General features: G+C 50.4%; 1 protein-coding gene across 1 annotated transcript in view; it reads left to right on the top strand.

The window, feature by feature from the left end:
* The window catches only part of CNTN2 (contactin 2), a 56,893-nt gene that overhangs the window by 31,086 nt on the left and 13,379 nt on the right, over nt 1-12,428 (top strand). Inside the window, exons 3-13 of the mRNA XM_054028733.1 lie at nt 893-1,037; nt 2,116-2,291; nt 3,108-3,203; nt 3,564-3,773; nt 6,390-6,489; nt 6,818-6,993; nt 7,973-8,109; nt 8,729-8,858; nt 9,995-10,145; nt 11,578-11,705; nt 12,153-12,328. Coding sequence (XP_053884708.1) covers nt 893-1,037; nt 2,116-2,291; nt 3,108-3,203; nt 3,564-3,773; nt 6,390-6,489; nt 6,818-6,993; nt 7,973-8,109; nt 8,729-8,858; nt 9,995-10,145; nt 11,578-11,705; nt 12,153-12,328 — 1,625 coding nt within the window. The remainder of the gene's footprint in view (nt 1-892; nt 1,038-2,115; nt 2,292-3,107; nt 3,204-3,563; nt 3,774-6,389; nt 6,490-6,817; nt 6,994-7,972; nt 8,110-8,728; nt 8,859-9,994; nt 10,146-11,577; nt 11,706-12,152; nt 12,329-12,428) is intronic.

Below are 12,428 nucleotides of genomic sequence, written 5' to 3'. Positions count from 1 at the left end.
AAACAGACCTAACAATTACTGTGTGTTTAGTGACTGCGGGGTCACTTTGCCTGGCAGATGGGAATGGCAGGTTTCAAGTTCCAGAAAGAGAGGAGATGATTTACCCAGTGCCCGAAAGTGAGTCAGAAGCAGAGCTGAGAATAGAATCCTGGTCCCCGATCTAACTCCTGCCAACGGTCCTGCTTACCTACTTCTCAGGCGGGTGTGTGTGTGTGTGTGGGGGGGAATGTTCGTACAACAATATAAGGATGTTAAGTTGCCATCACAAAGCTGACATTGTCAGTGTCAGGGCCAAGAATAAAACTCAGGGGTTCCCAGCTCCTAGTCCTGTGGCCAGTCCACTGCTCCACGCTGCCTCTGCATTAGCCTGTCATTACTGCTCTTTGCATGCTAATCTAACCGTGTTAACCATTTGTTGTTTCCTAAGTCATGCTGCCCACTCCCAAACGGCGCTGGCGCAGAGAGAGAGAGAGAGAGAGAGAGAGAGAGAGGAGCCTGTGCGAGACGATGCACACCCATATCAAAATACAACCATCCCAACTCTGGAGCTAAATTTGTTTGGGCCGTGCTAACTAGTGGCTGGGGTTTATAGGTTACAACGGCTTTTATTTTGCATGGCTCCCCTGCTATCAGGGGAGAGAATGGGAATCCAGAAATTAACGTTGTAGGAAAAGCCCAACATCTGGACCAGAGAGGAGCCTGAGATGCAAAGTTCTAACCCGGAGCTGAACTCTCCAAAGTCCAGAGGAGTTTGGTTGTGGGGTTTTGGTACAGGCCCCCTCTCTAGCCAGACTTGTCTCCCTTTTAAAAACTGTTTGACAAAAGCTTGTTCCACAACCCCTCCTGGAGGAGCTGAGCTCAGCCGGATTTCTCTCATGCTGCTCCTTTGCAGGGCGGTGCCCGGTACACGGTACCATAAGGAACTATGGGCCAATCTTTGAAGATCAACCAGTCAACACCCTCTTTCCTGAAGGCTCAACAGAAGAGAAGATAACTTTGGCTTGTCAAGCAAGAGCCAGCCCTCCTGCAACTTACAGGTGAGGTTACCTGCTCCCATTTGTCTGTCCTGTATCCTTAAATGCCAAGCTACTGCAGCGATGGGCGTTATATATATGCCTTAGGGAGACAGATTGTAGAAACACCTACACAATTGCAGTGGGTTTGAACTACAGCAGAAGAGGAGCGTCCCATGTCTAGACCATACTAGCTGCCTCATTGTGCTGCGGGGTGTAGTTATGAAGAGCCCTGCAGGACTGGTTTTAGTACACAGAGTCTTGCACTGCTAAGTCACTGGTTTGAATCCAGCCCAGGTTGGTAATGACTCCAAGTTGTTACCACCTGATGGCTGTTTGTAGCCACTATGTAGAATGAACTGGTGGCATTTTCTAATGGATGGTTGTTCGTATCACAGAAGTCCCCCCCACTGGCATTCTCAGCAGAGAGGGATAGAGTCAAGCTCTCTCAGCCGTGAAGGGTGACTGAGCCACTGCCCGGATCCTATCACCCTTCTAGGTCAGGATGGGGGCATGGTAGCAGGGCATCTTGCCCTGCAGCCATCCATTATAAATTCCCCAGAGCTGCCCACCCAGCATTTTCCACCAGCATTACGTTCACACACCATCATTTATTTAACAGAAAAGCATGAAGATGGACAGGCGCTGCCTCTCCTGCCCTGCTGCGTGTTGTCCCAGCACATCCATCCTAAATCACTGTGGGCCTTTTAGGCTCAGTGTAACTCTAACCCAGTCAGCCACTCATGACACAGAAATACTCCATCCCACCAAAACTTACAGCTAAAATTCACTTGGGATCAGAGGGACAAAGGGCAGACACTATGGGCCTTTCTGAAACTCTGGGGCTTCTATTCTTCTTTCCTTCCCACAGCAGTAGAGGCAGCTGAGAGATAATCCACTGTGTTCCTATTAGCACCACCCTAGCATAGAAAATATTGACTTATCTAGGACTAGATACAACTGACCTTCCAATGCACATCGTGGTGTGTGCCTCATACCAGGGGCTGGTCAGTATGCATTGGTATCAGTCAGATGTGAACATGCAGCTTTGATTATTGGTTCCTGCTCTCTCCTCCCAACTCCTCTACCGCGTTCTGGGCAGGTGGAAGATGAATGGCACAGAAATGAAGATGGAGCCGGATACCCGTTACAGGCTGGTTGGGGGCAACTTGGAGATAAGGAACCCAGTCAAAGCCAAGGATGCTGGGTCTTACCAGTGCCTGGCATCTAACCCCCTGGGCACGGTCGTGAGCCGAGACGCCTACGTCCGCTTTGGCTGTAAGTCACCTGTTCATCTCCACAGTGCAAATGGAACGCAGCTGCACTAGCACAGGGGGTAAATCAAATCTCCCACTGTTAACACAGGAAGATAAGGGAGACATTTCCATAGCCCCCCGTTGTTAGTGGGTTGGATGCAAAAGGCTTCCATGCCTGTCTTTCTACCCCCTTTTCCTTTTCAAGATACGTTCATCCAGTGCCATGAGGGCAGGCAACACAAGGGCCATTTATGCCTCTGTTGGGACTAGTAAAATATGCATGAACTTCCACCTTTGTCTTTTCAGTGCTAGAAATCACATGGTACCTAATATCATCTCCTCGATTAAATCTTATAGAGCCTTCCACTAATGGGAAAGGACCAGGCCAAGCTTGGTGGTGCAGTGAATTCAATGCACTACAAGGAAAGGGGTGTCGGGAATGGTCTTTAGACCTCCATCTGCAAAGCCAATGGAAATCCAGGTGTATTGCTGAAGAGATGAATGCATGGGCCTGGAGGGGGCTGGGAAGGAGTTGCATCATTCTCCAGTGCCTCCTGCTGGCCAGCCTATGGGGCAGTGCTGGCTGCGTTCTTGCAAAGACAGCTAATGATCCTGGCTCCCTGCAGGCGGTAGTCGCTGGGTGAGCAACACGCCGCACTGCCCTGCCGCAGTGCAGGTCTCCCCCTTTAATTCTCTTGGAAATGACATGAGCAATGCTCACTCCAGAACCACACAACACACCTCCCACTGGGGCACGACAAAACCTGATTCCAATGCAACGTATCCCCTCTGCAGCTGCAATGGCTGTTCACCTGCTGGTTTCACTGTGCATGTTTAGTTTTGCAGGAATTCTCCACAGAAGAACGAGACCCCGTGAAGATTACAGAGGGCTGGGGGTCGATGTTCACCTGCAGCCCCCCTCCACATTACCCAGGTAATGCACTAGAGCAAAGGGGATGTCACACGTAACAGTGGTTTGAGGGATCGCAGGCGATGTGTGAAATGGCCTCGTGCGGTGAAACAGGACCAGACCATAGGTTTGGCCCTTTCTTGCTGAGCCTTTGAGAATTCTGGAGGAGCCAATTTTCAAGAGTCACTTTTGATGTCAAGTCCTGCGAATCAAAGGAGTCACGATGGGGCTAGTGACCTGGAGAAGATAAACACCATCCATAGAGCAACTTAGGGTCAGGCTTGTGTCAGTTTGGGAAGTAACCTTCTTGGTTCAGCCTGCTCTGGAGGTGGTCCAGGGGAGTCAGCATTTCTCACACTTCACCCTCAACTCTTTCCCATGCAGGCCTGTCCTATCGATGGCTCCTGAATGAGTTTCCCAACTTCATCCCAGCAGATGGAAGGCGCTTTGTCTCCCAGATGACAGGAAACCTTTACATTGCCAAGACAGAGGCGTCGGACCTGGGCAACTACTCCTGCTTTGTCACAAGCCATATCGACTTCATCACGAAGAGTGTCTTCAGCAAGTTTGCCGGACTCACCCTTATTGCGGAGGGTCAGTACTCTAGGGCTACTGAGTGGGAACATGGTGCCCCCTAGAAGCTGATTCTTATAGAGAGAGGGAACAGCTCTCCAAGATAAAGTAGGAAAGAGGGGGACTGGATGGCTCAAGCCTTTCCTCTCTGGGTCTCTGGTTCAAATCCTGGCCCAGTCAGTGGTTACTGATGGTTATTGCAATCTGCTGCTCAGTGGCCTCTCAGAAATGCATTTAGTGGGTCTCAAGCTGGTTGCTGGTACACAAAAGCACCACCACAGTGGCACTACCTTGCAGTCCCAACAGAGAGGCCAAGGAGACAACAGTCATGGCACCTGAGAACCTCTCATTTATTGCAGTTATAGGAGCAGGAGACTCTTCCCTGCAGCCCACAACCCCTGTTGACCCTGGCTGCCTCCACCTCCAACACCACCAAGGGGGGAGGGATAGCTCAGTGGTTTGAGCATTGGCCTGCTAAACCCAGGGTTGTGAGTTCAATCCTTGAGGGGACCATTTAGGGAACTGGGGTAAAGATCTGTCTGGGGATTGGGTCCTGCTTTGAGCAGGGGGTTGGACTAGATGACCTCCTGAGGTCCCTTCAAACCCTGATATTCTATGATTCTCCCAGGCAGCAATGGGGGTTGGTCTGCAAGGGACCTTCTCAAGGGTCATGCACAATTGCAGCCGCTCAAAGGACTGCAAGGGCTACTCCCCACCACCCACACCTCTCTGGTACCACTCACTGCCCCGAAAGAGGGGACGCGGACGTGAAACCCTGACTTCACACATGCTCGCAGGACTGGCTAGCTGCACATGGGGGAATTAGCTGCACCGCACCAGAGGGTTTTATACCAAGCACGCTGACAGTGTGACAAACCACCCACAATGTAGCAGGAGGACAGACACATTAAAAGGCATAAATGAGAAAGAAAAAGAGGTTTGAGAACAGATGGAGATTCGAGGAGGAGATACAGGGAGGCTGTGCCAGGTGGCAAGAGCTGCAGAGGAGGAGGCTCTCTGCCCAGCCATGGTGAGGCTATGTGCAGTTACAGAGCAGGAACCAGGGCGAACCAAGGTGAAGGAGCAGGATAGGAAGTAAAGAGCAACAGGTGCCTTGTGGCTGATTGGAACAAGTCCAGAGGGAAGTCTTAAAAATCAAGGACAACCGTTTTAAGCTGGATCCAGAAATGAATGGGGAGCCAGTGTAGGATACGCTGCAGAATCCTGGAGGTGGTTTCACAGTGACAACAATTGTCATTCCCACACGCACTGGCACTTGTGGTTGTCACAGAAACAAGGTCTTTGGCTCAAGATTCAATGGGGACAATTTTACGGCTTGATCCAAAGCCTATTGAAGCCAATGTACTTTGGATCAGGCCTTTAGTTTGCTTAAACAGCTGGAGATCTTGGGGCAGAGAAAGTGGAAGGAGAGAGTCTCTGGAATTGGAACATTTCCCCTGGAAAACGCTTAACATCTGCAGGGATTTGGGTGATGGTAGGAAAGTTCCAGGATGTTGTTTCTTTTCAGAACAGATTTAAGGCTTCCATTTTACGTAAAAAGCAAAATTACCAACGTACCTAAAGATACGAAACAAACTGCACAAGCCCCACAGTGAAAAGTGCGAGCCACTGAGATCGCCAGCTGCAGTGTTTCATCATTAAGAATTTAGGAGTCTTGCATAGGGTGAGAAGAGCTCATTCTGTTTCCCTGAGCAGGATGCATCTGTAGGGATTGGGCTACACTTTAGAAGCAATCAGAGATGGAAAATGGTGCAGAACGCAGCAGCTTGCTGACTTAGCGGGGTGACTCGCTGAGTGCATGTGACACCAGTGCTCCAGGATCCGCCCTGGCTGCCCATTGATCTCTGAGTGGAGTTTAAGGTGTTGGTTATGACCTATAACACCTTAAATGGCTGGGACCAGCCTACTTGAGGGACCACCTCTCTCCCCATGCTGCATTACCACAGCTCAGTCAGCAGGGTGCCAAAGCTGGTTCCCCCTCATTATAAAAGAGAGGGGGCAGCTGGCAGGGTGTTCTCTGTGAAGGCTTTGGGACTCTGGAACTTGACAACATCCCTCCTCCCGCCCCCAAGGAGGAGCTGAATTTGGTGACCTTGTGGGCAGGCTGCAAAGGACATCTATTTGCAAGGGGTTTTGCAGGGGGCTGAGGGTATGTATCCCATAATGAGGAGCGGATCTCTGGAGCTGTCCGGCTGACTGAGTTCCTGTTGGAATGATTATTTTAATGCTTCTGGGATTTCACTGAATTGTGCGATTAACCAACATGTCAGGGCACCTAGCCCCTGGGATAGGCTTCTTTTTGTCATTTTAAATCTAAATAAATACAATTACCCCGTTTCACAAGTGGGAAATTGAGGCACAGAGAAGTTAAGTGACTCGCCCAGCATCATGCACCGAATCTGTGGCGAAGCCAAGAATAGAACACAGGGCTCTGCTTTAACTACTAGACAACGCTCGAGCAGGCTCTGGATGATAGCTGGAAGGCAGTGCAGTCTTTGAGACTTAAATATGTGCTTTTAGGAGGTGAAGCCTTGCAGGGGCCTTTGCCTTTTAATGCTTTGTGTGTACAGTTCTGAAAGGCCTGCAACCTCCTTACCAATGTTTTTCTTTCAGCAGATGCCAGACAGTATGCACCCAGCATTAAAGCCAAGTTTCCTGCCGACACCTATGCCCTGGCTGGGCAGCTGGTGACTCTGGAGTGTTTCGCATTTGGAAAGTGAGTATTCTTGGGTCCATTTTGTTCCACCCTTTTGGGGTGGCAGCAGCACTGAAAGAGAGTCACAGTCCCTCGGGCCTTCATAATGATGCATAGAAAGAACAGCCTCGCTGCTTTAATTCCCAATGCAGTGTAGGGTGAGGGACCAAGCCACCATTTCAAAAGGTGGAGACTCAGACTCTTTGTCCTGGCCGCTATGCTGAAGGTGCGGGGGGTAGCTGTGGAAGGCAATTGCGCTGCACGGTAGTTTGTGGCACTGGATTGGATTATATGTTGCACTGCGCATTAGGCCCTGCAGTTTTGCTTCACTGCGTTTGCTTTTACATAGCCCCGTCCCCCGGATAAAGTGGCGAAAGGTGGACAGTTCGCAGCCCTCCAAGTGGATCTCCAATGAGCCCCTCCTGCAGATCCAAAACGTTGACTTTGAAGATGAAGGCACTTATGAGTGTGAGGCTGAAAATGCTAAGGGAAGAGACACCTACCAGGGCCGCATTATTATTCAGGGTAAGGCCCTTAAACAGGTCCCTTCCCAAAGCACAAGGAGCCCCAGGCAGTGAGCTGAGCCTTGGAGAGGGAACTGGTCGCATCTGAACCAGCCCTAATCACATCCACAACAGAACCCTACTCAACACATGCCCAGGTTTCTGCTTTTTCCTTTCTTTCAAACAGATTAGGGATGAACGAAAACCTACAAAAGAGTTATCCCTGGAGCAATTAATAAAAGAGGTGAGATAACAGAGCTAGAACCCCAGTTGGGAGTATCAGACGCTCCCAAGGCACAGGGATATTTGTATCCAGGGTTACAGATTGGATCCACTTAACAGGTCTGACAGAGCTATAATCATGACCCAAATCCTCCAATCCAGATCCAGCCTTCCCCATAGCTCAGTGCTGATTGGATTTAGGGCTCCATTTCATTTCTAGAGAGAAGTCACCAGGTTCTTCCTCATATCTGGACTTTCCCATAATGCAGTAGGTCTAGTTTGGATGCAGGGTTGTGGGCTGGGGGACCCACAGGCTACGGCTACGCTAGGAGTTACGGGTGTGATTCCTCTGCTCATGCACACACGCTCAACACAGGAGTGTAGCCGAGGTAGCACGGTTAGTGGCAGCCAAGGCATGGCTGAGCCATGCCGAGTACATACCCACCAGTTTTGGGCGGGTTCGTACTCGGCCCAGCCTCCACTCCTGCTACCCGTGCTACCGTGGCTATGCTGCTATTTATACTGGCATTAGCGCGACGAGAGTTTACACGAGTGCGTGGACGTATGTAGGGGGGATCACAGCCCTCGCTCAGACTGTAGATGCAGCCAGTGAGAAGAATCGGCCTGGCCTCTGCACACAGGAAGCAAAGGCTACTGCTCTGGGGTAACGTGCTGTGATAAATCACTCCGCTTCCATGCCAGTGCCACCTTGTGGGCCTGGCATGAGCCGCCTCCCATCTGATCTTCCTGGCTCCTACATCACTCTTGCTCCTTTGCAGCTCAGCCGGAGTGGCTGAAGGTGATCACAGACACGGAAGCAGATATTGGCTCTGACTTACGCTGGAGCTGTGCAGCGGCTGGCAAGCCACGGCCCCTGATCAGATGGCTCCGGAATGGGCAGCCGTTAACCTCTCAGGTACCACAGCCCTTGCTTGGAACAGTGAAGGCTGCACCTCTACCCGCGCACATGTTCCTGACCTGCAATTGACCCTACCGTTCCAGTCCTAGAACCCCATGTAGTTCTGCCAGTTCACCTCAGTCCTCACCTGTAACATCCCCTCCTCTTTCGGTTCCATGACCCTGCCCAGCAGTCTGCCAACTGCAGTGATATGGGTGGTAGTTTTACCCTCCCTCCCCACCCCCGCAAGGGAAGTTGCTGAGACTGCCAAGCTCATTTCGTATGTTTATTCCCATCATGCCATTCTCCAGTCACTCTCCACTGTTACCAGCAGCCCTGGGACCTTACACCCAGTCCTCAGGCCAGGAAAGCCTCCCCAGAGAGTGGTGCTTACCTCAGACCAGTCACTGATCAGTCAGTACATACCTACACACTTCACTGCACTGGCACTCAGCTACCACAGTGGTGAGAGCCCTGTAAATGCTTGGCTAGGAAGGCATTTGATAGACAGAAAAACAATACAAACTTTGGAACAAGCTGGCACAGGAGCGGAAATGAAACTTGGCTCTGAACACCTGGGTCTTGAGTCTCATTTTCTTTGTTCCCATCTAATCCGCTGCTCTTCCTGTTTGCACAGAACCGCATCGAAGTGAGCAGCGGAGAGCTGAGACTTTCCAAGCTAGCCCTGGAAGACTCTGGCATGTATCAGTGTGTAGCTGAGAACAAACACGGCACAGTGTATGCAAGTGCTGAATTAACCGTACAAGGTAACTCACCATTTTCCCAAGGGTCCCAGGTTTCCAAGGACTATCTAGACACTGCAGTGTTGTAGATATAATCCTAATATATTTACGCTACCTTTTTCATCTCAGTCCTCCAAGCATACGAGAACCACTTACCCACCACAAAAATGCAGCACCTCTGGGATAGGGCACATCAACTACTACATCAATTACGTTTTTGTGTAAATGTAGTACTCCTAAAAGAGACAGTTCTGGAGAATTAACTCCTCTATTTAGCCTCAGAACAGGTACTGCACAGACCGCAGCACCTCAAGTTTCCCCCCACTACACAATTTTCCCTTGACCTAGGAACTGGGGCTGAGACAATAGGTCAGTATCCATGACCCAGTCAGTCTGTTGTGGCTGGCAGCAAAGGGGAACTGGGCAGATCCAAAACTCATTTTACAGAGACAAACAGTTATCACATGATAATGTCTTTGTGTTGGTACTCGCCTGAGCTGGATTTGAACCATCAGCTTAGAAGCGAAATGCTCTAAGCAGCAGCTGTTTAACAGCAAGTAAAGCAGAATTTCATATTCAGTTGAAAGGGGAAATTTTAGGGGACATTATGTATTTACACCAATTGGAATTTGCTCAGGACACGGAAGCGAACATCCCCATCCTCTTTGAAATTGGCTGGTTTTGTGTCTCAGCAAAGACCTTGCAAGCATTAAGGTCATATCCCCAGGGCCGGCTCCAGGCACCAGCTTAACAAGCAGGTGCTTGGGGCGGCCAAGGAAGAGGGGCGGTACCTGCGGCAATTCGGGGGCGGGAGGTCCCTCACTCCCTCTGGGAGCGAAGGACCTGCCGCTGAACTGCCGCCACCGATCGTGGCTTTTTTTTTTTGCTTGGGGCGGCAGAAATGCTGGAGCCGGCCCTGCATATCCCCATCGCCATGCGTGATACTTCAGAATCAGGTAGCACCTCTCCTGGTTGATGATGGAACAGCCAACACAATCCAGCAGTCACTGAGCAGTGAAGGTATTGCTCATCCATCATGCTATTGTTATACTTCTATCATCATGCAGTTTGGTGACAAACCAGAATCCAGTTACACTGCAGCTTTACCATGCTCAGAGTTCAGTATTTGAGAAGATCCCTTAATCCTCTTTTCTTCTTAGCCTTAGCGCCAGATTTTCGGCTAAACCCCGTGAAGCGGTTGATACCAGCAGCCCGAGGTGGGGAGGTCATCATCCCGTGCCAGCCAAGAGCAGCACCAAAGTCCATTGTGCTCTGGACCAAAGGAACTGAACTCCTGATCAACAGTAGCAGGTACTAGCACGAAGTCTGCTTCTAGCTAGGAACAATAGCAGCTAAAAACATGTCTTCCTTGCAGAAGACCACTCAGCTGTTAATCGGTGGCCCGGCCCTCTAGTTAGCACCCTTGATTATCATGCAAGACCTGGGTTCATTTATTAGGCCCTGGGAATGTGATAACCTTTTGTATTGTTCTGCAGCAAGCCTTCTGGCAGATCTAGAGACTACATGCATTAGGGCCTTCCTTAGCCAGATGGAGGGCCTTGGGGGATGGGAGGAACAAACTGCAGGAAAGAAATGGAGGGTGAACAAAACCCTCTGAAAAAATGCCTCTCCTTGTCACGGGGCGCACTCACCGCTCGCAGCGCCTCCTGCTGGCTGTTCTAGGAATTAGCTCTGCCAGTCTTGCATTCTCCCTCCAGTGGCATCTTCCCCTGTCCCATCTAGCCGTGCGGCCTCTCTCACTCCAGGCACTGCAGTTTCCTCTTTGTGGCTTGGTCCTCCAGGCAGGTCACTAAGGTCTTCCCCTTCCAAGGAATTCACAGTCTTTCCAGACCCACTGTCTGGCTGGTGTCTCCAATGCCCTTTGCTACTCCCCAGTGGCCTGTAAGGTACCCAGGCCCACTCTCTACACAGGGTTCCAGCCCAGGGACCCTATGTCAAGCAGCCACAGTCCCACTCCTTGCTGCTGCTTTTCTGGTCTTCTTCCTACATCACTCTCTCCTTGCCAGTCTCCAACTCCCTCCACTCAGGGAGTGACGACAGCCTACTTCACTGAAGTGTTTCTCAGCAGCAGCCCCCTTTTGCAGCCCACTACCTGGCTTTATACAGCCCCCCCTGTTCCTGCACAAGTGAGCTTGTTCCCAATCAGTGGCATCCTCATAGCCTAAGGCTCCCCTGCTTGCAGCCTAGTTAGCTGATTGGGCCCACCTGGCCTAACTCAGCTCTTGCAGGGAACACACCCCATCATGCTCCACCAAGGCCCACGTAGGTTGGCTGTCCCCAGAGGCTGAGACAAGTGGTGTAGGTTTGCTTCCCCATGAACCAAAAAATGGTAAAAACCAAAGACAGTTCAAGGTGAAATGGAAGCACTGAGCCCTCCAGCTAATCAACATGGAAGAGCAGCATGGAGGACCGATTACCTGTACTCCGTTTTAGGGAATGCTCACATCCTTGCATTTCAAAGCTTCCACGGAGGGTACATGACATAGCATTGAACATCAAAGATCCCCTCTTTATAAAAGCTACTGATGTTTTCTGCACTCCATTTGCTGCTTCTTTTAAAAAGTCTTACCTAGTTTTTGCAGTCTTGTCTTTCTGACATGCATCCCTAGAGAAGTCAGCAGCATCTGGGAATTCCATCTAGAGGTGGGCGCACACAGTGAACATGACTGCTGTCCATGCCATTTTAATCTCACTTCTTGCTGAGGCTCTTTTCCTTCTCTAGGGTGACTATTACCCCAGACGGCACCTTGATCCTCCGGAATATCAGCAAATCCGATGAGGGGAAGTATACCTGCTTTGCTGAGAATTTCATGGGAAAAGCCAACAGCACAGGAATCCTCTCAGTTCGAGGTAGAGATATTTGGCTTGTACTCGGGCTGATGCAGCAAGAAGGGTGCTAAGAGTGCCCTAACGTGAAGGGGGACACATTTCCTTCTCCTTCGAGTCCCAGAAAACCATCCAGTTCGCAGAGGGAATCGCACCCTTAACTCATTTCATTCGTCAGGACAATCTTTCAATTCCACCCACCACCACCCTTCCACAAAGGTTACCATGAGCAATTGGCCCTGAGAAAATATTTCTATTTTGCATCTAATTTAATCCTTTTCTACCCCTTGGAAAACTATTGATGGTTCCTAGTTAGAGAGAGACAAAAACAGGGGTGGCTTTGCAAATCCATGCTGGTCAGATTTTCGTTTTGCAAAGTCAAACCCCAAATCAGCCTGTGTGTTGTTAGTCAGACAATGACTGGTGCATGGAGGTTACATCTGCAACTAACAGCCCTCTCGCCCTCCGCAGATGCCACCAAAATCACCCTGGCACCATCTAGTGCGGACATCAACTTAGGCGAAAACATTACCCTGCAGTGCCATGCCTCCCATGACCCAACTATGGACCTAACCTTCACCTGGTCCCTCGAGGACTTCCCCATTGACTTTGACAGGTCTGAAGGGCACTACAGGAGAGCTAGCAGGGTGAGTATCAAGGGGTTCTGTGCTGATGCCCTCTCCAGAAACCTGGGGCAAAGGGGGAAACAAAACATCCTGAGTCCCGTTTGCCACCAAGCCTTTCGCT

Source organism: Malaclemys terrapin, chromosome 4 (genome assembly GCF_027887155.1).
Source record: "Malaclemys terrapin pileata isolate rMalTer1 chromosome 4, rMalTer1.hap1, whole genome shotgun sequence".
NCBI classification, from domain to species: Eukaryota; Metazoa; Chordata; order Testudines; family Emydidae; genus Malaclemys; species Malaclemys terrapin.
This window is presented reverse-complemented; position numbering and strand designations above follow the sequence as displayed.